General features: G+C 42.6%; 1 protein-coding gene across 1 annotated transcript; it reads right to left on the bottom strand.

Moving 5' to 3' along the window:
- Positions 1 to 695: 695 nt before the first annotated feature.
- On the bottom strand, positions 696 to 21610 carry LOC147622794 (microtubule-associated protein TORTIFOLIA1-like). The gene is made up of 6 exons (XM_086822435.1): positions 20401 to 21610; positions 20089 to 20283; positions 19822 to 19918; positions 18572 to 19314; positions 1369 to 2298; positions 696 to 1279 (listed from the first exon to the last, which is right to left on the bottom strand). Exons 1-6 carry the CDS (start codon positions 21124 to 21126, stop codon positions 1094 to 1096), a joined length of 2877 nt encoding a protein of 958 aa, XP_086678561.1. The 5' UTR covers positions 21127 to 21610; the 3' UTR covers positions 696 to 1093.
- Between the last annotated feature and the right edge of the window lie 2771 nt (positions 21611 to 24381).

The following is a 24381-nucleotide window of genomic DNA, read 5'->3' on the forward strand; positions in this document are numbered from 1 at the left end:
GTGTTTAGGTAAGGCAATGGTTTTTGCCAAATTGTAGACTCTATAGTTACTTTCTCTAAGAATTAATATGAGAAAAAACTCTTGGCATTAATAAAAAATATACGTATGAAGATATCTTTAGCCCACTCTATTAAACCTCACCTTGAAAAATAAGTGGTGATGTATAAATCATGCCACGTACATGCTTTCCAACACGTTGCTTTTGCATGCATTCCCTATTAATACCAAGAGATATAGGCATGCATTCCCTGTTAATACATCAATAAGGGAGCATAATGTTATCACCATCTAAACAGAAGACCTGTAAATATGCACTCCTTTTTCTTCTTAATACATACGGAAATCTCTATGATTACTTGAAAGGAATGGATTGTCTTTGTGTATTTCTTCACTTTCATTAGATAGGAGTAGGGATAGTGGGATTCTTGTTGGTCCATTCATGTCAATCACTAATTAGATGACAAGGCATTTGACTACTTTAAGACAGTCATAGCTATCAATAAAACTTTCATAGGTACTATGAAAGTTTTATTCATGATTCAAAAATGGTGATCAAAGTTTCCAAATTTATGATGACTATTCCACCCCCAAAAAAAATGCATTTCTAAGCAAAGAAAATTACTTGTGGATTCTCAAGATGCACGAGCGAGCTCTCTAGAATTCGAGCAACAGCACTCTACTCTCAAGAAAATGGGTAGTAGCAACAGCCAAAAGTTTCATTATGTAGTGCCTTTCAGCACGAAATCTGTTGGACAAAAGTCTAAAGAAAGTTCCACACAAAGCAGTCATTATTTACAAGTTCTCTATGGTGCAATAGGGACTCTTGCACCTAGATGCATATCCTCTTGAAATTTTCAAAGAAGACCTCTCTCTAGATAGTATTATTTCTACATAGGCAGGCACTTTTTAACCACAACACTAGCCTTTAAAAGGCAAACTGTAAAGATGCAGCTTCAAAAAAAGCAACTCTGCACATTGAACAAACTGCTCAGACCTTCCCATGAAAGTGGTCATCATATCTGCCTGCCTTCCCATGAAAGTGGTCAACAAATAATAAGGGCATCTGCCTCTAGATTGCAAGATTAGCAAGCAATCACCTTGTTTGGACAAGGCCCCAGCTGGTAGCAAGCTGAACAGCTAACTCATGAAGTGTTGTTGCAATCCATTTTTCGGGATAATTAGAAGTTGAAGCTTCTTCCAAAGAAGCAATTAATTCTCTTTTGGCATCAAGAGAGAAGCCCAAACAATCTGCCCCATTGCTTGTGACTAGATCTGCTACCTGAAGACAAATAGAGCATCATTACACAAGGCTTGCGTCCCATACGCAAACTTCAAGAATGTTAAAAACGTGCCATTAAGACAACAAACCTGTTGCACCCAGGGTATAATGACATCCAGAAAGCTTTGCTGCAGCATTAATTGAATAATGGTTCGCAATAGCTCATGGGTGGTGCCATTTGACAGTTGTTCGAGAACAGGACCAGTTCTGCTCATAAGCCGCACTAGCAGCAGCTCATCGCCTGCACAAAGCACCTCCACGTATGCTGAGTCCACATCACCAGACCGCAAAAACTCTGCCGCCCTTGCCCAAAGACTCCAAAATGGACCCTTGCCTTGCCCGCCAATCTTATGCATTAGGACCTCTGGTTTCACCTCAGCATTCGACTGACTTGATCCCGTTGTGACTTTGAAGCTCTCTGGAACTTTTATCCTTCCATCCTCTCCCGCAACTCTAATCGCCGCAAGAGTAGCCTCATCCTTAGAAGCTTGCCATATGCTTCTAGCAGATGGACCCTCGCCAAGCCGGGAAGAAACTGGCCCTCTATCTTGCATGTTTTTACCCAAAAAATTGTTACTATCAGCTTCATTTCTTGTTCTTCTTTGCAAACTGTCAGACGAAACATCAACGTGAACTCTCCAAGAGTTAGCCTGTGACTCAGACAAAGGATTTCCTGACAAGGGAGCACATGCAGCTGATCCAAATCTGGATTCATTGAATCCAGTGATACCTGTGCCTAATTGTGAGCTTCTTAATGGTGAATTTCTGCCACCTCTTGCCGAAGTTATGCTTTCCGATGAGACAGGCCTGTCTTGTGAATACCCATTAGTCTCACTCTTCTTCCAAACCTTGGGATTTAAATGATCAGAAACAGCATGAAGCTTGCTGCAACATCGAGCAGGATTACCATCACATCTTCCATTTGCTAAATCTGTGACAAGGTTGCCCACAATAGACTCTACTCCAGCAATCCTGGCCTCCAACTTCAGTAAATTCTCCTCGGATCTGTCCATAAACTTCTGTTCACAAAGTTGAAGAAAATCATCGTTAGCACCCAACATATTAAAATGTCATGGTTATAGTATCATCAAGTGAAAGGGCTTGAGCTCTGTCGGCAACACATACATAAGCCCACTTGGAAATAGAGAAAAGTCAGGCACAGAGAGCTCATCTGTAATGTGGAAAAGTACAAGTATAATAACCTGAAGCTATTTAGTAACTGAGGACACAGAGAAATGAGAGCAGAAGTTTGAACACAAGATGTAACAGCAATCATGTAGCATGCGTGCGAAACTGTGACTTGATTAACACTAATTAAATGCGAATACGATGCTGATTAATGCTAATCACTTAATGCTACAAATACACAAATAGACTAGAGAGTTGACCTAATCAACTGTAAATATTGCAAAACATGAAATTGATTCTAGCAAAATCCAATTTTGCTAGCGTTAAGCTATATGCATAACAAAGGTTATTGCTGTCCCAATACTTGTGCGTGGCTGGATCTGCTTTTGGGGCTGCCTCCTTGCTGATTTAGGCACTTCCAATGCTGCACGTGACTTTGACTTGGCAAATCTGGCACTAGATGCTCTCAATTTGCCCATCATCCTCCTATTATATGAATCTGTAGGGTTGGTCAGCTGGTTGGCTAGTCTAGGGCTGGTAGTAGGCTGTCCTATTGGTCAGCCAGCAAACAGCCCCAGAAGGCATTTCCCAACTGACCAAACGTCAATTGGCTCCACACTTGGGCACCTAGCCTTGGGGTATCAAAACAACTCCTAGGCCTTCTGAGAGGTGCCTATCCGACCTCTAAACTTGCCATTTACCTTGCTGACCATGTCCACATGGCGCTGACGTGGGTGATGTACATGGCATACCCTCTTGCTAAACTTGGAATACAAGGGAACAGATTCACCTTTTCTCCATCTTCAATCTGGCCCAGCTATAGGCTTAACTTGCTCTCTTCTAGCTCTTCTTCCACTGCAAACTCCATTGTAACTGTTGACATGGGAAACTCCTGTTGATTAGGACTCACCTCATCCTCCCTTGTACTAAACTTGAAGGATGAAAACTGATGAACCTGGACTATTGGTGCTGCCACTAACTGTGCTGTCTATTGTTGAAAAAAGCAAGTGATATTGGGTGAGGGGGAGAGGGGGGAATGATGTATGAGTTGTATTAATCATAGACTAAGGTTCAAATAGAGACCAAAAGAAGGCGCCTAGAAGAAGGTGAGAAAAGGCCCAAGTGGGTTGCTCACTTCAAGGGAGGTGGTCCTCAAATCGAGGCAAGATTAGGAGATGTTTTAATCAAGCTTAGGAGTCACAATTAGTGGCTAATGAAGATGTACTAAGCCTATATAGAGATCCTCTATCTAATGGAATATCATATGAGCTTTTTGCTAAATCTCTTGCATCCTAGGACAACCCTAGTTAGCAAAATCACTAGCGTTACTAATTAGTTACTAAACCTTCTTTTCCCCTGTCAAATCCCCACGGATCCCCCTCGTGATCGATCTTGGATCGAAACTCGAATCCTGCAAACAAACGAACAAACAAACAAGCAAGGGGATGCAGGCCTGACTCACCACCCAACCATGACAGCCAGCCGTGGGCAAGCCCACAGTCCTGTCCCCACCGAGCCACGAGCTGAGCTAACTAGGTTGACGTACCGACCAATCTCCTCCTCGCGACGTCCCATACCGCCACGAAGCTGCCCTCGCGGGCCTCGAGATTGCTGCCGGCCTTGGCTGCATAAAGCAGGTGCACGTCTGCACTAGATCCAGGCTCCAAGACCATAGAGCTCTCCACAAACTCGCAAGAATCTCTAATAACCAATAACTAACCTTGGCCACCCTTTTATAGGCTCTTGGCCGGTCATCGGGCGTCCACACTTGGCCGCCCGCCCGTCCATACTTGGGTGCCTGCCCGTTAGTATTTCCCTAACTCAACTCGTCAATCAGCCTGCCTAGTTCCAAGCTTCCCCAAGCCTCGAAACTAGTCTTGCATGCGTATAGCACACGATAGATACAAACTGTGCACATGACATACTCCCCTTCCGCTAAGAGCTCACTCCTGAGCTCACTAAAAAGCCAAGGTAATCTCTCTGAAGAGTAGTCAATGTCTCCCATGTAGCGTCCTCCTCAACACGATCCTTCCACTTGATCTTGTATTCCGTGATAAGTGTATGATGCAATCTTCGTTCACGAAATCCAAGAATCTTTTCAGGTTGGTGCGAAACAAATGTTATGTCTTCGACATTTATAATTTCTTGAGGAGTAACTAACTGATCTGCTCCACCCAATACTTCCTTAAGTCTACTGACATGAAATACAGGATGAACTTTCGCATGAGAAGGCAAATCCAATTCATACGCAACTGAACCAATCCGTCGTGTAACACGAAATGGTCCACAGTATCTAGGGGATAATTTTGGAGACCTACCTGTCCATAAAGTCTCGAAATCTTTCGGAACTCGCAAATACACCATCATTCCTTCAGAGAACTCCCTAGATGAACGATGTCTATTAGAATAAAACCGGTCTCGGTCTTGAGCACTTCTAATAGATTCTTTCGCAACTTGTAACATTTCCTGCATATCTTGCAAAAAATTACGTGCTGCATCATGCTGAAGTCCTGAGAATCCTACTGTAACAGATGATCTAGGTTGAAAACCATACATAAGCATGAAAGGACTAAACCCTGTACTCGTATGCTTAGTACTGTTATATGCAAATTCTAACATAGGAAGATAATCCTCCCATGAACTTTGTCTTTTGGATACATATGCTCGAAGCATATCCTCCAAAATCTGATTCACTCTTTCAGTCTGGCCATCAGATTGAGGATGATCAGAGGAACTCAAATTCAAAGTTGTTTCCAACTTCTCAAAAACAAGTTTCCAAAAATCACTCGTAAACTTAGAGTCCCTATCACTGACTATGTCCTGCGGTAACCCGTACAGTCTAAACAATTGCTCGATAAACTGCCGAGCTAATTGCATAGTTGTAATAGTCTTCCGGGTTGGTAAAAATCTAGCCATTTTTGTCAAGCGATCTACCACAACCCAAATAGAATCGTGGCCTTGATGTGTTCTTGGCAATCCGGTAATAAAATCCATGGAAATACTTTTCCATTTATTACTTGGGATTTGCAAAGGATGCAACAACCCAGCCTGTCTAAAGCGTTCAGCTTTATTTGCCTGACAAATTTGACACTTGAGAACATAATCTTCTACATACCCTTTCATCTTCGGCCAATAAAAAGTGTGTTTCACTAATGATAGTGTCTTGTGTACCCCAGGGTGTCCAGCAGAAGGGGCGTCGTGACACTCCCTTAGAATCTTGGACCTAATGTCCGGGATCTGTGGTACACAAATTTTGTCATTACGGAACAGTAAACCATTCCGAATCATCCACTGGCCTCCTGCAGCCTGAATGGTAGACTGCTCAGTCATCGAGTCTTGGTCAATCAATGAGCTCCCGTCCTGGATCTTCTGCCAAAATGGACCAAAATAACTATCAGTCCTGCAAAGCCCTCTCAATGACTGAAATAAGTCGGTAGAAATCTCGGTGAACGACAAAGTATTCACCTCTCTAATCCGACTAAGCGCATCTGCAATACTATTCATGGACCCTTTCCGATAACGGATCTCAAAATCAAAATCTTGCATTAACTCTGCCCAACGAGCTTTCCTTCCTCTCAAATCATCCGCATCACACACATACTTGATTGACTGATGATCAGTCAATACCACAAACTTGGAGCCATATAAATAATGTCTCCAAACCTTGAGAGCATGAATCACAGCATAAAGCTCCTTCTCAAGGGTTGGCCAACGAGATTGAGTGTCGTCTAGCTTTTTACTTTCAAAAGCAACCGGTCTACCATCTTGAAATAGAGCAGTCCCGATAGCATAGTCACTGGCATCAGTTTCAAGAACATAAGGCCGACTAGGATCAGGCAATGCTAAGATAGGTGCTTCCTTGACTTTATCTTTCAAAAGTCTGAAGGCCATATCCAAATCGATATTCCAAGTGATAGGCTGATTTGACTTACGTCCACGACCTTTCAATAAGTCGGTCATCAGTAGTGTGAGCTGAGAGTACTCCCGTACAGATTTTCGAAGAAAAACAACAAAACCGAGAAAAGAACGAAGTTGTTTCACTATTCGCGGTATAGGCCAGTCCAAAACCTTCTGAACTCGGTCATGGTCAATGCTCAATCCATCTCTAGTGATCCCATCTCTAGTGATCTTGTGTCCCAAGTAAATGATGTCAGTCATAAAGAACTCACATTTACTTAACTTAGCATATAGTCGATTCTGTCTTAAAATAGATAAGACAATTGTGAGGTGTCTGACATGATCCTCAAGAGTACGACTATAAATCAAAATATCATCCAAGAACACCACCACAAATTTCCCCAAATGTTCACGAAAAAGATCGTTCATCATTTGCTGGAAAGTGGCTGGAGCATTGGTTAACCCAAAAGGTAATACGAGAAACTCGTAATGGCCATACCTAGTCCGAAAGGCGATTCTTTCGACATGCCTTTCATGAATACGTATCTGGTGATAGCCAGTACGTAAATCTATCTTCGTGAAATATTTCGCTCCTGCTAACCGGTCAATCAGGTCATCTGATCTAGGGAGAGGATAACGGTTCTTAATGGTCAGCTTGTTCAATCTCTTGTAATCTATACACATTCTCCAAGTATTGTCCTTCTTTCTCCTAAGCAATACGGGTGCACCCCAAGGTGATTTACTTGGACGGATCTGGCCCATCCTCAAATAATCTTCGAGTTGTTTAGCCAACTCATCTTTCTCAGCTTGGCTCAATCTATAAGGTGGAATACTCACAGGATGAGCACCAGGGATCAAGTCAATACGATGATCTACTGCCCGTTCAGGTGGTAAACCCATGGCAATTCCTTAGGAAATACATCTTGAAAAGAATCAAGTATCTTCTGTAATTCTTTGCTTTCAAACACACTTAATTTATTCACATCCATGGAAGGGATGAGAAAAGAAGAAAGTGGAATCAATACACAATGAAAAGCGATATACAAAGAAGAATTCATTATATTTCCAAAATCAATTGTATTTACAAGAGGTCCCTGAGAGGGATGAATACAATCACCTAAAATACTATACTTGGTGTCCCTATGCTGAAAAGAAAAAATATGACTAGACCAATCTATCTGGACGTCAAGAGTCTTAAACCACTCGATCCCTAATAACAAGTCTACATTTTCCAGATGCATAACATAGCATCCAGAGTATCTTTGTAGTCCTGAATCTGGATTGGAAGCATCTCCACCTTGCGATCCCAAACTTGTCTTCCCGCAGGTAGACGTACCTCATAGGTATGGTCGCTGAGTGTCGTATCAAGACTTAATTTCTGCACAAGTTTGTAGTTAACAAAATTATGCGAACTGCCAGGGTCTAACAGAATGTGAATCTTATGGCCATTCACTTCTCCATAAACTCGGAGAAGATCATGCATGCCAAATACCTTAGAATTGAACAGACAATCAGAACAAGTACTAGGGCGAGAAAGTACAGTAATTGACGTACCTGTCAAAGACAACTGGTTAGCTGTCTTTGGCTTGGGTCCTGCGTTTAACTTGATACCCTTTTGCTTTGGGCACTCGTTACGCATGTGTCCTTTTTCTTCACAAATAAAACAATGTCCTTTCTTCTTGAGCTTCAAAGCCCTAAGGAGTCGTTTCTTCTTCGCTGGTGTCGAATTGGAATTCTTCGAAGGTTGGTCCGAAGACTTGCCTTCATTCGTGTTAGCCATAGGTGCGGATAACTTTCTTTTATGCTTGTTCCCCTGCTCGGTAACGGGTTTCAACTTGGAAGAGACCATCGTATCATCATAGATACGAGCTGAATGAATGGCCTCGTCCAAAGTTTTACATTTGTTATTTTTAACCTGTAATCGGTACGAGTCTGGTAAACCAGCTACGAAAAACCCCAACAGAGTAATGGGTTCCATCTTTGTAGCTTTCATCTGCAAGTCACGAAACTTCTGGAGGTAGACCTCATAAGTGAGGTGCTGCAAGGTCATGGTCAAAGCTGAAAACCGAGCAACAACATCGTAATCATCCTCTTTCTTGAGGAATTCTTTCTTGAAGATATCTTCAAATTGTGCCCAAGTCGTTGGCTCAGGGTTGAGTTCCTTCCACCAAAGCAAAGCTTTGCCGGACAGAAAACCTGCTGCTAATTGGATCTTCTTTCCGTCATCGTATGGATGAAACTGAAAGTGAACTTGCCACTTGTGTAGCCACGTGTCCACGATCTCCTTGGTGCGTTGCTTTTGCTCGCCCCCGAACGGTTCCGGAGTAATGTTGGGACCTAAAGCTGAAGCCAAGGTATCCATACTCGAGAAAGTAGAGAGGGTAGTGGTCAATAGAGCGATGGAGTTCTGCAAAGCTTGCATCTGGGCTGCGATTTGTGCATGACGTTCCATCGAAGAAGCTTCGAGAGCTACTTTGAACTCTTGGAAATCTGATTTTGACACAAAATCGTCAAAAAGATCGGCATCGGTACCTTCCGTAGCCGGCAAGCCTTCGCGTTTCACGAGGGGCTCCAACTCTGATTCTTGGGTCGACATCGTGAAGAGGGTACGTGGAGAGAAAATTCGATCTTTGCACAATAAAAGTGCGAGCGACCTTGAGAGCTTGAGAGCTTAAAAACTTGAGAACTTGAGAGATGTGTGGCAAGAAGCCCACGTGAGGGGGTTTATAAAGGTTTCCCAAAAGCCAAAAATCTCCAAAAGCTAGGCTTAGCTTTTGCTTTAGCTTTTGTGTTTTTTTTTCTTTATATATATATATATATATATATATATATATATATATATATATATATATATATATATATTCTTTTTTCTTTTTTTAAAAAAATAAACACCTTTAAACTTTGGAGGAGGGTCTTTTAAAACTTAGAAAATTTTAAACTCTAAAAAAAAACGAAAGCTAAAAACGTAAGCTTTCCTTTGTTTTTTTTTTCTTCTCCCCCTGGATTAACCCGCCAGCGTGCTGTCTGCAAGCGTCACCTTCGCCGTCAGCTTTATTGCCGTCGTCGCCTGTGGTTGGAGTCCATGGCTGTGTGCACCAACCGTTACTTACGCTGGGCCGCCTGCCAACGTAGAGCTGGCCGCCTACATGGGCGTGGTTGGGGCGCCTGCCTAGGCGCTGGCCTGCCTGGCGTGAGCGCTGGCCTGCCTGGCCTAGGCCGCCTGCGCTAGGCTGCGTAGGCCTGGCTGGGGCGCCTGCATAGGCCTGGGCTCGCCTGGGCACTGCCCGCTTGGCCTAAGCGCCGCCTGGGCTGGCTGCGCTAGCCTAGCCACAAGGCCACGTGGCCTGGGCACCCGCCATGCCTGGCCTAGGCGCCTTCAGCCCGCCGATAACCACCACCTGCAATACAAACCTGCCAACGTGAACAGCACGTCTCTTGCTCTCTCTCTCTCTCTCTCTCGTTCAACATCAACGAAAAGCAAACATGCTTTTTCTCTAGTTATTTTTGTTTCTCTCCCTGCAGTTTATGCGTATGCACAACAAAACAGGCCTCTTCTTTGCAAAGCAATCAACCCTACTAAAACTACCATCTCCCCATCAACATGGGTCTCTTTGATGAAGAAAAAACACATACTAAATCTGAAAACTGCAATATGCACAGAAAAACAGCAAGCTTTTTAACACATACCGTTCTTCGACCTCTTCTTCTCTACCTACCAACTTGCTGTCCCCACCGAGCCACGAGCTGAGCTAACTAGGTTGACGTACCGACCAATCTCCTCCTCGCGACGTCCCATACCGCCACGAAGCTGCCCTTGCGGGCCTCGAGATTGCTGCCGGCCTCGGCTGCATAAAGCAAGTGCACGTCTGCACTAGATCCAGGCTCCAAGACCATAGAGCTCTCACAAACTCGCAAGAATCTCTAATAACCTTGGCCACCCTTTTATAGGCTCTTGGCCAATCATCGGGCGTCCACACTTGGCCGCCCGCCCGTCCATACTTGGGTGCCCGCCCGTTAGTATTTCCCTAACTCAGCTTGTCAATCAGCCTGCCTAGTTTCAAGCTTCCCCAAGCCTCGAAACTAGTCTTGCATGCGTATAGCACACAGTAGATACACACTGTGCACATGACATCCCCTCTTTTCCCAAGCACCAATATCATCAAGAATCGGAGTGTTTGAGCTCATCTACTACTAGGAGACCTTGTTTGGAGCATCTACAACAACCCTAGAGTCTTCAAGGCATCAAAGGAGGGAAGACAATCATTCAAAAAGCTCCCAGCAGGCGGTGGCAAATTTCCAGCAACATCATATTTTCTATCAAATCTTGTGGAGTTGAGTCATGGGTTCATCATATAGCATGTGGAGGATATACATGTTGATTTGTTGAGCACAAACAACAAGTATTTGAGCTTTAATCTTCGAATCATTCTTTGGTTTATTAGCAAAAAAATTACTCACATTAACATTGTGATTAGTGCTAATAACAATCAATTTTTTGAGCCATTAAGGATTCAACTCTACCATTGGGGTGTTGCCAAAGCCTAGTACATCATCAAATTCAGTTTCCCCATTGGTTTGGTACTCTAATTCTCTCCCAAAACAAGGTATTCTCTGGTTTTACAGTTTTTAAAATTAAGAAAAGGTAATCATATAAAATGCATATATCTACCTTTATAAGAGACTAGGCATTGACATTGGGTCACTCCATTGCTAAGACCTTCCCATCCCCATAGAAAAATCATGATAACACCACTCATGGTTGATAAATTTAATGGTGATGTTTTCCATACATGGCAAGCAAAGCTTAAACTTATATTCATGAAGGATTTTCTTTGGGGATTGTTTGTGGAAGGGCAAAGTGTCCTAGATTGGAAGGAGAAGAAAAAGATTTTGACTCGGAAGAGATGAACGAGCCCTAGCCATCATTGCATTAAGACTAGGAGATAGTTTCATCCATCATATATTACATCCGAAGAAAATTCAAAAGAAGCATGGGATGAACTAGAAAAGTTGTTTGTGAGCCAAACAAAAGAACTCTAAAATTACTTTGAAAATTTAGTTTTATGGATTGGACATAAAAGAAAGTGAGTCACTTCAAGCTCACTTAAACAAAATGAAAAGTTTCATGCAACAACCTGCATGTATTGGAGCTCCAATGTGGATGAGGAGGATGCCATAACAATCCTTCTCAAGAGCATGACCTTGGAAGCATCGAGCCCATTGGTGACTACCTTGAAAAATCTACTCAACTCGACCTTCATCGGCATTGAAGCAACCTTAATTGAAGAGAACAAAAGACTCAAAGTCAAAGCAAGTGGACCTTTATCACATTACAAGGAGAAAGCGTTCTTCACCAAAGGACCAAGAGCTAGAGTATATGAGTTGTGTTACTCATGACTAAGATTCAAAGGCTCAAAGGAAGCCCAAATGTGAAGATGTATGTGGAATGTCCAACCCAAATGGAGACCAAAAGAAGGAACCTAGAAGATGGTGAGAAAAGGCCCAAGTGGATGCTAATTTCAAGGGAGATAGTCCTCAAATCTAGGTAAGATCAGGGAATGACTTACTCAAGCTTAGGAGTCACAAACAGTGGCTAATGGAGATGTACTCAAGCCTATATAAAAACCCTCTATCTAATGGAATATCGTATGAGCTTTTTGCTAAATCCCTTGTCTTGTTATTATGCCATAGTTTCAACAATTGGAACACTTACCTCTATTCTACTTTTGTCAACCACAACTACTTTTGCCAATGTTCTTGCATTGCCTTGACTTGGTCTTTGAAAACCTACCAACAAGTTCTCCCATTCCTTCAACATCTTCCTCGATGTTCTTCCTCTTTCCCTCTATATCAAGCTTTTCATCATCTTCGTGTCTAAATTATGCTTCAAGCTCTCAATATAGAACCAAGCTTCACATTCTTCTCAAGCAACTTCCCTTGCAACTTTGATACCTCCTACCTAGACCTAGACTCTAGCATTCTGCATGCAAGACTCCTACATGTAAAACCTAACATAAGGATTTACTTGTGACATGTGAGAGATTGACCGTCGTAAACACAACCTTACGCTAACTAAACTTCACTTAATGATGCTTAAGAGATAGACAAATAGTGTCAATGCAATGCAATGCAGCTATATTAGATGAATGGGTTTACAATGAGATCTAAATAGATCTATGATGCTGTCCTAGACGGAGATCCTTCTCGGGATGAAAGGGATGGGCTGCATGCTGATGCTAAGGACTGTTCCTTGCTCCAATGTTGAGGTCCACCCTTCGATGCCGGCTTCCCTCTATGTAGGAGGTAGGAATGATGACTTGAGTGCTGAATATGCTGATTTGATGACTATATGCTAGATGAACTGCTGTCCCATTGACTTTCCCTTGTCTCCTGGAAAGGAAACGCTGAAGGGAAGCTTGGACCTGATGTATAAGGGAAGCTTGGACCTGATGTATGCTGAAAACGCTGATGAACTGATGTTGAACTGATGCTCTCCTTGTTGCTTGGGAAGGAAACGCTGAGGAGATGGATGATCTATGAACTGAACTGAGATATGATGGACTGAATGGATGCGCTTCTATATATATGTGAGCCTGGTTACTGGTCGGCCACTATGCTGCAGTCGGCCAGCCCCCCAGATGCTCACGACTTGCCATAAATGCCTAACTGCTGTCGACTGCCCATACCATGCTGTCGGCTCGTCATAATGTGCTGTCGACTGGTGCTAACAGTCCCGACCTAATGCAAATGAATGCCTTACATGCTCATGAAGACTAAGGTACTGATGTTGGTGCTGAAACACCCCCATATACATGCTTATGCTGATATGTGCCCGAATAATACTTAGATGTCCTAATTAATGCTTGATGATGCCATGCCACTTGTACACCTCATGGGTGTGCACGTGACATTCCCCTCTGCTAAACTGTTGCTAGGTGGTATACCTGGCAACCTTTCGACTCCTTTGGTGATCCTTCTCCACTGAAACCACTGCCCCCTTCTGACTTCTTCTATCAAGATTGAGGTCGACTATAGGAGTTGAATCCTTTGAGCCATAGACTTGTCTGCTGCAGGAACATGAATGGCAAATGCCACTAAAACTGCTTGGAAATACCTGAGTCACCCTTGACTTGTTTGTGGAATCCTTTCACCTACCATCTCCGTCGTTCCTAAAACACTGAATCTCCTGAGGCGATGTTGGAGCAAACTTCCGTCTTCTTCTGTGGAAGAGAACCCCCTACTACTGCCAGTTGAAGCCCAAAACTTTATGTACTCCTTTGATGATGGATGTCATTCTTCCCCAAAGAATTCATGGGCAAACATGTATGCCTTGCAGATATAAGACTCACTGCTAAGATGACTGCTATGCAAGCCATGTGCAACCCTATATGCTGTGCAAGAATGCAGATAGATGGGTTACTAATGCATGCCTAACGGAATATCCCTAAGGATGGCCTGCAAGATTTTGAGAGCTGGGTTTAACTGTGCGGAAGCGATTAACATGATGTTTCACTAAATGACTGATGGAATGAAAATGATCTAAGGCTGGTTACCCTGTAACACTCTAATACCAATGTGACAGGTGAGAGATTGACCATCGTAAACACAACCTTAGGCTAACTAAACTTCACTTAATGATGCTTAAAAGATAGACAAATAGTGTCAATGCAATGCAATGCAGCTATATTAGATGAATGGGTTTACAATGAGATCTAAATAGATCTATGATGCTGTCCTAGATGGAGGTCCTTTTCGGGATGAGAGGGATGGGCTGAATGCTAATGCTGAGGACTGTTCCTTGCTCCAATGCTGAGGTCCACCCTTCGATGCCGGCTTCCCTCTATGTAGGAGGTAGGAATGATGACTTGAGTGCTGAATATGCTGCCTATGGTGCTGAATATGCTGATTTGATGACTATATGCTGGATGAACTGCTGTCCCACTGACTTTCTCTTGTCTCCTGGAAAGGAAATGCTGAAGGGAAGCTTGGACCTGATGTATGCTGAAAACTGATGCTGAACTGATGCTCTCCTTGTTGCCTAGGAAGGAAACGCTGAGGAGATGGATGATCTATGAACTGAACTGAGATATGATGGACTGAATGGATGTGCTTCTATATATATGTGAACCTGGCTGCTGGTCGGCCAGTGTGCTGCAGTCGGCCAGCCCCCCAGATGCTCACGACTTGCCATAAATGCCTAACTGCTGTCGGTTGCCCATACCATGCTGTCGGCTGGTCATAATGTGCTGTCGCCTGGTGCTAACAGTCCCGACCTGATGCAAATGAATGCCTTACATGCTCATGAAGACTAAGGTACTGATGTTGGTGCTGAAACACCCCCATATACATGTTTATGCTGATATATGCCTGAATAATACTTAGATGTCCTGATTAATGCTTGATGATGCCATGCCACTTGTACAACTGATGGGTGTGCACGTGACACTGCTTCAAACTCTTATTTGCTAATGCAAAACTATGCATATAACTATTGCATGCTGCAACAAACCCTAATGCATGACCTAAATGTCACATGCGCGAGGCTCTATGTGCCTTCTTTCAGTCCTAAGTGTGTTGAATAGGAACCTTTCCTATCCTAACCTTTATATAGGTTCTCGACCTACTGTCAGCCAGCAGCAAGGACAAAACCCACCAATAAACATCATCTCGACTTCATGTGCATGCCCTTGTCTACCTTGCCAACTGCTGTCCTACCCAAATAGGAATAATCCTGAGCCTTGCTAGTGCCCTAAATATATTGTTTGTCTGCTGTCCAAAACAAGGGTGAGCCTGGAGATTAGCCATGTCCATGTGCGCACGTGACATAAGGTGAATGCAACAACTAACGTACATCTTCAAGTACACAAAAAGAGTTGACCTAATCTTTGCCGCACAAACTTGATGTTGTGCATCGAGTTGATGCACAACATCAAGTTTGTACAGCAAAGTTGATACAATGCATCAACTTTAAGAAAACTTGTTTGTGTATGCAAAGTTGATGTTGATGCACTCCATCAACTATGCTGCACAAACTTCATGGTGTGCATCAACTCGAACTTTCTTGAAGTTGATCCACTACATCAACTTTGCCGCACAAGCGTGATGTTGGGCATCAATTCAATGCATAGCATCAAGTTTGTGTGGCAAAGCTGATGCAATGTATCCACTTTTAAAAACTTTGTTTGTATGCAAAGTTGATGCAATCAACTTTGCCGCACAAACTTGATCCTAAGCATCGAGTTGATGCATGACATCAAGTTTGTGCTGCAAAGTTGATGCAGTGCATCCACTTCTCCAACCTTGTGCATACCTCACTACTCTTGACTACTTGTAGACTGATTTATGAGAATGATTTATGCTATGGATGAATCGCTTGATTATATATGAATTTATGTTGTTGGTCAATCTTCATGTGTTGTCAGCCTGGTTTTGTGGACAAGAAAATGCCAAATTTGCTAGCATAAAATGTTGCGCATATGATTTATGCTGGCAGACAACATACCCGACTCCTGATGAGCAATGTTTATATGCTAGCCAACTGATGTTCGTATGCACACCATGCTGGCCGACTGATGTTTGCAAACTCCTTATGTTGGCCGACTGCTGCAGTATGGAGGCCTCTGTAGGCTGCGGACTGGCTGTCTATGCCATGCATGGACTAGAAGGTGGCCAATATGCTAAGTATGCTAGCTAGGCTAGCCATCATGCGTAGGAGTGGTGGCATAGGATCTTTAGACCCACATGCAAGACAACCCCCATGATGGGGTGCCTTATGAACTGGCCCATGTGCAAATGCCCTAACATACTTGCTAATGCAATGACTAACGGCGGCGAAGTTGGCCTCTACATGAACCTATCTAATGAATTCTCCAAGTAGGTAAGAGAACTGACACATGCAGACTCTCTATGGCTTTGGAGACTAACCTTCGTAGCTCGTGCCTGACATGTCTCGGACTGTCATGTGCACACACATGTTCATGCTAATCTCAGGGCTAATCTTGGAGACGACATGATAAAGACTCACTAGAAACACAGATTTTAGGAGCATGTGGTGCTGTTTAGGCAAGAGATTTTCTGATGGAAGAGGTGGTGTTGCTGTCGGCCAGCATAAGAAAAGACTAAGGAACATGTTGACTGCTCATCACATGAATTTCGGAACTTGGACCTAGCCGACCAGCAATCGGCCAGTGCAATGCATCCACTTTTAAAAACTTTGTTTGTGTATGCAAAGCTCACTACAACAACTGATATCCATTTGATTCTCCTTTTATTCTTATAAACCATAAAATTCATGTCATAATGGGATCACATGTGAGTTCATTTCGGCTCTCCTCGAAATTTTTGTTTTCATGTCCGTTTCCATTTCCCGTTTCCCTCCACTAAGGTTTCTATGTAGTTATTGATGTTCACTGTATAAAATTCATCTTCGAGTAGTCTTCAGTTTCTCTCTTGCATTTTATTGTAATCATAAGCATTATGTTCATACAAGCACTGTGTTGTCAGGGCACCAATAGTCCACCTCCCTTTGTATCTCCCTTCTCTTTCACTTCTTTGTGGTTCCTATGGATTAACTCGCTTTTAGCTATACTCTTAGAATCAAATTGCACTTTGAAATCAAGCTGTATGCTTCAAACCTTGGAAACACGACTTCTCTTCATTAAAAAGAGATTATATCTTCACTATTGACATCAAAACTAAGAAAGACCAGCTACATTCTACATCTTATATATACCTAGATGAATCTAGGAACCTGTCCAAATTCACCTTATAAGAATGTGGAATTTATAACGTCATGGTAGTCATCCACAAGACAATAAACCATCAACTCCATCATTCATAGTATGGATTGGATACTACGATATCCCCACTAACTTCATCAGTGCCTAATAGTGGGTGTAGAACTTGGTATCAATATATGCTCCCCCACACCCCACGCGTGCACAGACACGGACACACACACACACACACACGTAAGACCATACATTCATACAAAGGTCTGTGTACTGAGTTTCTGTCAGAGCTCCGGAGATACAAGGCAAACTCAACCATAATGAAGCCTAGCACTAAGGATCATAACAAATAGAAAGAATTATTACAACAAAAAGGTAGTTGACACCAAGGAAGACAAATTTATGAGGATCCTCTTCATGGTGTGTTTGCTTGAAGAATAACTTCACTCAATTACTAGGTCGTTTATCTTGGACATCTTTTTCCCATTATGTCAAGGCTCAGGATGTTGGCTCTAGGGAGTAACACAACCCATAAAGCCCCTTGAAAGCATAGCTACGATTTGGAGGAACTGAGAAGAACCTAGAAGCAAGAGAACAAAAGAAGCAAGTTGTTGTGAAGAAAAGACATGGCATAGCTAAAGGATCAAGTACGTAAGAGCATGCACATGAGTAAGGTTCTTAAACAAAATCTCTCATCCAAAACAACTAGCAAAACCCTAAATACGTCATATCTCTCCTAATTTGGTGGAACCAAGGAAGCCCTTTATTTTCCTTTCTTAAATCAAATAGTAAGCAATGAGAAGTAAATTAATTTGTAATTGCCAAAAACAAATGTACACAGGGTGGTGGTGCCCTTAGTCAACCTCCAGTGATGGATAAGGCGGAAAAGAATGCAAAAGCACAAGGAGCCAAATAGTCTACAGTAATTACAGAAGAAATCTATATAGATTCGATCGAGGAGTGGGTAGTTTAGCCAAACAGTAATTACAGAAGAAATCTACATAGATTCAATCGAGGAGTGGGTAGTTTAGCCAGAAATGCACTTAAACCATAGTTGCATGAAACGGCAACGGCAACTGCCGACTTTTGGGAAACGGCAACGGCTCAAAACTAGGAAACGGAAATGGCTAGAAAACAATGGATGTATGATACGTAATATAAAAATAGTGAGAAAGTTAATAACTAGGGAAAAGTTTTAGGAGTACACCATCATAATTTGAAATAAATAGTGAGCAAAATTTGTAGAAAATCACTAAGCAAGCACTAGATGAGACAAATCAACGGGTGATTTTTTATTGGAGATTAGGAAACAAAGAAACAGAAACGAAAACGGCAACTCTCGAGAAACAGCATTTCCGGGCTAGGAAACAGTTTCCTGTTACTATGACTTAAACACACTTGCATGGATCATACTTCACCTAAGCGTAGTTGAGGAATGTACAAGAAAGGAATAAATTTCAATTCTAAACAAGGAAGCAAAAGCTTTCATATTAAAAAATTATGTACTCAAACTTCTTTGTGTAAACGTTTACAGTACCTGCAACAGCTCCAAAATACTTGTCTGTTGATTCTCTATCTGACACAACTGTCTTCTTATAAGGGCTGAGTCATTCTCTGTATTCACAGCTTGGCCATCGATGATGCTGCTACTAGAACTGCTGACCATGCCTGCTCCAACCGACCAAGACCCAATATCAACTTCCTCAAGTTGAGAAGTTGACTCCATACATGAACCGTGTTTGGTGATTGAACTTCGACTTTTTGAGCTGCTCATTCCAACACCTTCTTCAAAGACCTCATTTTCTACCACAGTATGTGGGGCATTTGTTTTCTTTAATGGCTCTCCTGATCTCCTGCTGTAAATCTCCAATAACTCCTGGTGATCAGCAGTACGGCCTAAGCTGAAGTGTTCTTGAAAGGCCTTTCTTTCTTTACTGTGTTGCTTTGAGGCATCTATGTCCAAAGCATCTTGTACACCCCCTGTGGGTGCTCGAGGCAAAGCAATGTCTATCTGCCAATTACTAGGATCTTTCTTCTCCACTTTTCCAAAAAAGGGGGGATTGGCTCTCTTATCAACAAGAGGGGTGCGCTTTTTTTGTATGTCGCCATAAATTTTATTCGCAGCTGATCTTGAATGACTGAAGCCAAAGCAACCACCATCCTGCACCTCATAATCTGAATTGATTTGAGAGATATGTTTCAGCATAGTAGCAGCTTCCCCCAAGCCTTCGACTTTCCTTCTTGTTACTTGACACTCTTGGCTCTCCATGCAAGTGTTCTCTGAAAAAGCATTAGCATTACAACGTTCATGTTATTTCCCACGCTTAACAAAGAAAAGAGTTTTAATCCTGACTTTGAGAGACTTCCTATTCGCAAAGCTCCTGAGTATCAACTCCATCATGCATAGCCTAGAGCACATGCTCTAATATCGTTATCTGTGCCATCAGGTGCCCAAAAGCAATTGCAAGTCTACATCCTACATGTACCAGTAAGACATTTAAAGCAAAAGTATATAAGAATTCAAAGAAAATAGAAGACCCTCAGAAAAACGCTATGCTAAAGACGAGACTCTGAACTCTCCTGGTCTGTAACTGTAGGACGAAAGAACGTAGTTGTGAAAAGCCATAGAAAGTCATGTTTAGATAGAAGCACGATCCAGAGCACAAAAGAAGTGCAAAAAATGTGTCTAGGTACTCAGGAAACCAAACAAGCACTCACCTTAAGAACAAAACAATAGTCCTTCGACTTTAAAAAAAAGCTATAACCAGCTACTAAGGCATTTATTACCTTTCACTGCAGAAATTCTGTCTGGTTCCAAGTCAGAATTCGGAATCCTTTTCCAAACTTGCAAAGTTTGAACCACCATATCACGGACTGGTTTCACCTATATAGATTGATGAAAATTTAAAATTCAATTTTCTATTTGGACTGATGAGAATGGAATCTTAACGTTACAAAAGTCTACTCATAAAGCTTCAAGCCATGCACAAAACATTCTGAAATTAATGAAAATGATAAATTCAATGAACAAGAGGTCCAGTAAGAAGTCAAAACCTTGTCAAATCGGCAAGCCTCGAGAGCTTCAAGACCTGAAATCTTGAAGGTACCTAGAGTGGGACCAATGCTAGAGGCCATGCATGCAAGTGTTTCAGAAGCAGCCTTCCTTGTTGCCCAATCATTGCTCTTGAGACACTCTTGTACACAGGCCATTACCATCGCGAGACACTGGTAGGATGTAGCCCCACCTGCCTGCAATTTCAAGCCAGAGAAAAAACTCACCATCTAGCCAGCTAAATCACAGACACCTGATTCTAACACTTCAGTTAAATCAAACTCGATTAGCCACATAGAGCAAGCATAGGGTACCTGGACAATGCTTGCTGTGACAGAAAGCAAAGCAGCTTTGGCAGTAAAGGTAGGGCTGTTCAAGAGCTTGATAATGCGAGGGCAGAGGCGTTGCAGAGAACCAGGTGGAGGGTCTTTGAGGTTGTCAATGACCCCGGCAAGGCACATGGCTGCCCCTACCTGGACGCTCCTGCTCTGCTCATTCAGAACATCAAAGAGGGGCTTGGCAAAGACACCGAGTGCTCCTGCAAATGCAGCGGGAACGTTCTCCCCCCCTCCACTGCTTGCAGGAGAAACCTTGGCAGCTAGGGTTCCGATGGCATCAACGCAGGCATCACGAATGCTTGAGTCAGGGTCTCTGAGGCGCTTGACAATGTTGATGACAATCTTGGATAGATGAGGAGCCAAGAGATCGTCATGGAGGGACGCCAGAGTGCCGAACATCTTCACACATTCCTTGCGCACAGCACTCTTCTGTTGCGAGTCCGTGTCATACAGACAGGAGAGGCACAGAGAAATTCCTTCGGGGGTTAGAGTTTCGGCGATCCGCTCCAGATCCTCCACTGCGATGTGCTGGGTATCCCGATCTGCAAGCTTGTTCAGAGCGGCCAGGATCCGCTGCTTGAGCTCAATGAGCAACATCTGCGGTGTGGCACCCCCTCCTGCCTTATTACTGCTGCTCGACCTACATCTCCCATCGCCTCCGCTGCTGTTGCTGCTGCTGCTGTTGCTCTTAAATTGTGCCATGAAAATGGAACCCTGGAAACCCTTACAGAGGCCTGGAACACTAAAGTGGATGAGTAGCAGAGGCCTGAAAGTCAACCAGATGCGTTGCTAGACGTCGATGAGCAACCTCTGCGGAGAAGGCCCCCCTCCTCCGTTGCTGCTCAATCTGCATTTGGCATGGCCAATGCAGCTCCTACTATTGCTCATAGACAGAGCCACGAGACGTAGCAGACGTAGGGGAGGTCTGAAACCCTAAAAGATGATGATGGTGGATGACGCTGCTGGATTGCCACCGCCACCGCCACCGCCACCGCTACCGCTGTGGCTGCAATTACTCAAAGACCACATCTGGAAACCCTAGAAAGGATCTGAAACCCTAAAGCGAAACTCTAAAGAGGCTGAAAAGGGGAGCATGGAGGCTGGAGCGAGGAAGCCTTGAAGGATGCTTGTACTTTTCTAGACGCGCCTGGTCGAGCTCGTAATCGGTCTGGAAATTTCAAAAGGCTCTTCCCTCGCGTTCTCTGCAGCAAGAAGACGCAGCTAGTCTAGTCAGCACGTAGTGTGACGCGTCATGCAACCCCTCCCGTCGGGGGACGCCAGTGCATGTGCATGAGCATGTGACACTCTTTCAAGCTGCACACATGGTGTGTTACGTGCCTCCGTGGGACCCAGAGATTCACAGGTACTCATTTAGAGCTGCAGCTGAGTTGGCAGCTGACCTGGCGGGCCCCGCCTTGTAAGGCTTTTTCCCCCCTTGCGTCGTGCCCTTTACCTTTCTGGCATTTGCCTGCGTGGCCACATGCCACCTACTAACACTGCACCCTTCCAAAGGAGCTCCCTTGCTCCCATGGAATGCCTCCCTCTTCTTGCCCTCCAAGATTGATGGCAATCTTTGAACTCCCTTGCCCATCATTGACTTCTCTAATATTAGTCCCTAGAGATCGGACCCATTCTGATCCCACCAACCATGGATGATGGATCCCAAAGAAATGTAGTTGATGCAGGCAACTTCTGTAATATTAGTCCTTAGAGAAGATCGGCCCCATGCTGCATCTCATGGCCCCAAAGAAATGTGGTTGAAGTAGACCTTTCTTCTTGGTAGTTGTTGATCTTTCTGAATTAAGACTACCCAATGCCCATGCAGTACACAACCTCACTTTTTACCACAAATTCCAATCACATGTTGGTGGTATAGATACACATAGGTACAAGAACATATATCCCTAGGGCCTATGGGGTCTAGACTCAAGAGTCTAGTCTAGAGGGATTACCTTTTACACCTACCCTTCCTGTTTGGGGCTTTGGACATCAAATTTACACTTTAGAGTTTAAAGGCAATCCCTCTAGACTCTAGAGAGATTACCTTTTACACCTATCCTTCCTATTTTCTTTTATGGGGTTTTGCACATCAAATACTCCCCAAATTTACACTTTCCTTCATCAAGCCCATTCAAACATTCAACAATTTTTTGGGGATTTTGGGCATCAAATACTCCCCAAATTTACGCTTTCCTTCACCAATTTGGAACATTTAGCAACATGTGTTTAAAAACACATAGGTGGCACACAACTTCACTTTACCAAAGTTTCCAATCATATGGGTAGGTGGTTGCTGGTGTTAATGCATCTCTCTCTCTCTCTCTCTCTCTCTCTCTCTCTCTCTCTCTCTCTCTCTCTCTCTCTCTCACACACACACAAAGCATGATTAAAAAAGGACATGAGGTTTTAAATAAGAAGGGCTAGATGCCTTCAACTTCACATAAGTGCCATTAAGAAGTAATCACTTGCATCAAAATGGATAATATGCCTTACTTGTTAGAATAGGTAATGCTAACAAACAAAAACTGGCAACATTTACTCACTCCCCATTAATCTCAAGGCAAGGCAACCTATTAATAATAAGCTTTGTCCCTATGGCATTCCAAATCACTACACCTCCTTGAACCTTTTCAATCCAATAGTGCATTATTAAAATGTTTGTAACTAAAATACATTCATATGAACACAAAGACCAAATGTTATTTATCAGGTAGCTTAAACCTTAGCTTTGACCCTTGGCTAAAAGCACATCTTCACGTCCTCGAGCTTAGTTTGAAAGCTTCCACTAGATTTATCCATTTAAGAAAGTATCTCACCTTAAGTGGCAACCACAATCACCTTAGTAAAGTATCTCACCTTAAGTGGCAACCACACTCTTGATATTGATGCCTTATTTGCAAACTATGTTAGCAATAATAAACAGCACATGTTAAGTAATGAATGAGACCCACCACCTAACAAATACTCCTCATAAGCTTACATTTAGATTCATGTTTTGAATAAAAGGTGGAGTCCCATCATGGTCAGTCTCCTTGGGATAAAAAATCTCATTTAGTAATGTACCACCAACCTTACAACGTCCTACCAACAAGAATTGTTGTGACAATTAATTGAATTTTGCAGCATATTGGTTGTTTAAAAGTGATAGACACACTAGATCTCCAACAAACTGATGTATTCATAATTTGCAAAATTCACATACAAAGGCCTAAGCATTTAGATTATACCAAGCAGCACTTGCATGTGGCTTGTAGGATACTGTGCAAGCATGTGTACAAAGGGCGCGTGAATGTACGTTATGAAGCCTTCCGACTCCCCACACAACCTCACCCCAATATATATATATATATATATATAACATGTCCATAACTTGTCTTGTTATCATTATATAAAAGTACCCATCATGCTTCACGTTTCTTTAAAAATGAGTTTTTCTTATAGCTTGCAAAAGGTACAATGAAGATTCTTCAATGATGCCTTAATATATCATAGGGAGACAACCATTACACAACCTTAGATAAAAGAAAAATTGTTATCCAAAACTTGTGTACTAATTTCAAATTTGAACTATGCTTGCTTTTTAGTCCATATTTATACTATCTTCAAAAAGTGGGTGAAAAGAATTGTATAACAACTCCTAAGGCTTATGAAATAATGTACTCATTCATGTCATATTAGGGCATCATACTTGAAGGCGAGAAAGACAAAAATAATAATTAAACATTAGAATAGATAAAATAATCAAATTTAAATAAAATGATTTAATCTTGCCATCCTTTCATCTTTTAAAAAAAATCAATAAGTTATAAAGCATATTTTAAAAAAGTGATTCTTGTGGGGTGTCTCAACTTTAGTGTATTTATAGCATGAACAAGAAGGATACATCCCCTTCCAAATTTCTCAAGCTATGAGACTAAGCCCCCTCCCCTAGCATGTGTTTTTGGAATTATTAAAGCT

Source organism: Cibotium barometz, chromosome 28 (assembly GCF_041138505.1).
Source record: "Cibotium barometz isolate CiBa-2024 chromosome 28, ASM4113850v1, whole genome shotgun sequence".
Taxonomy (NCBI): Eukaryota; Viridiplantae; Streptophyta; class Polypodiopsida; order Cyatheales; family Cibotiaceae; genus Cibotium; species Cibotium barometz.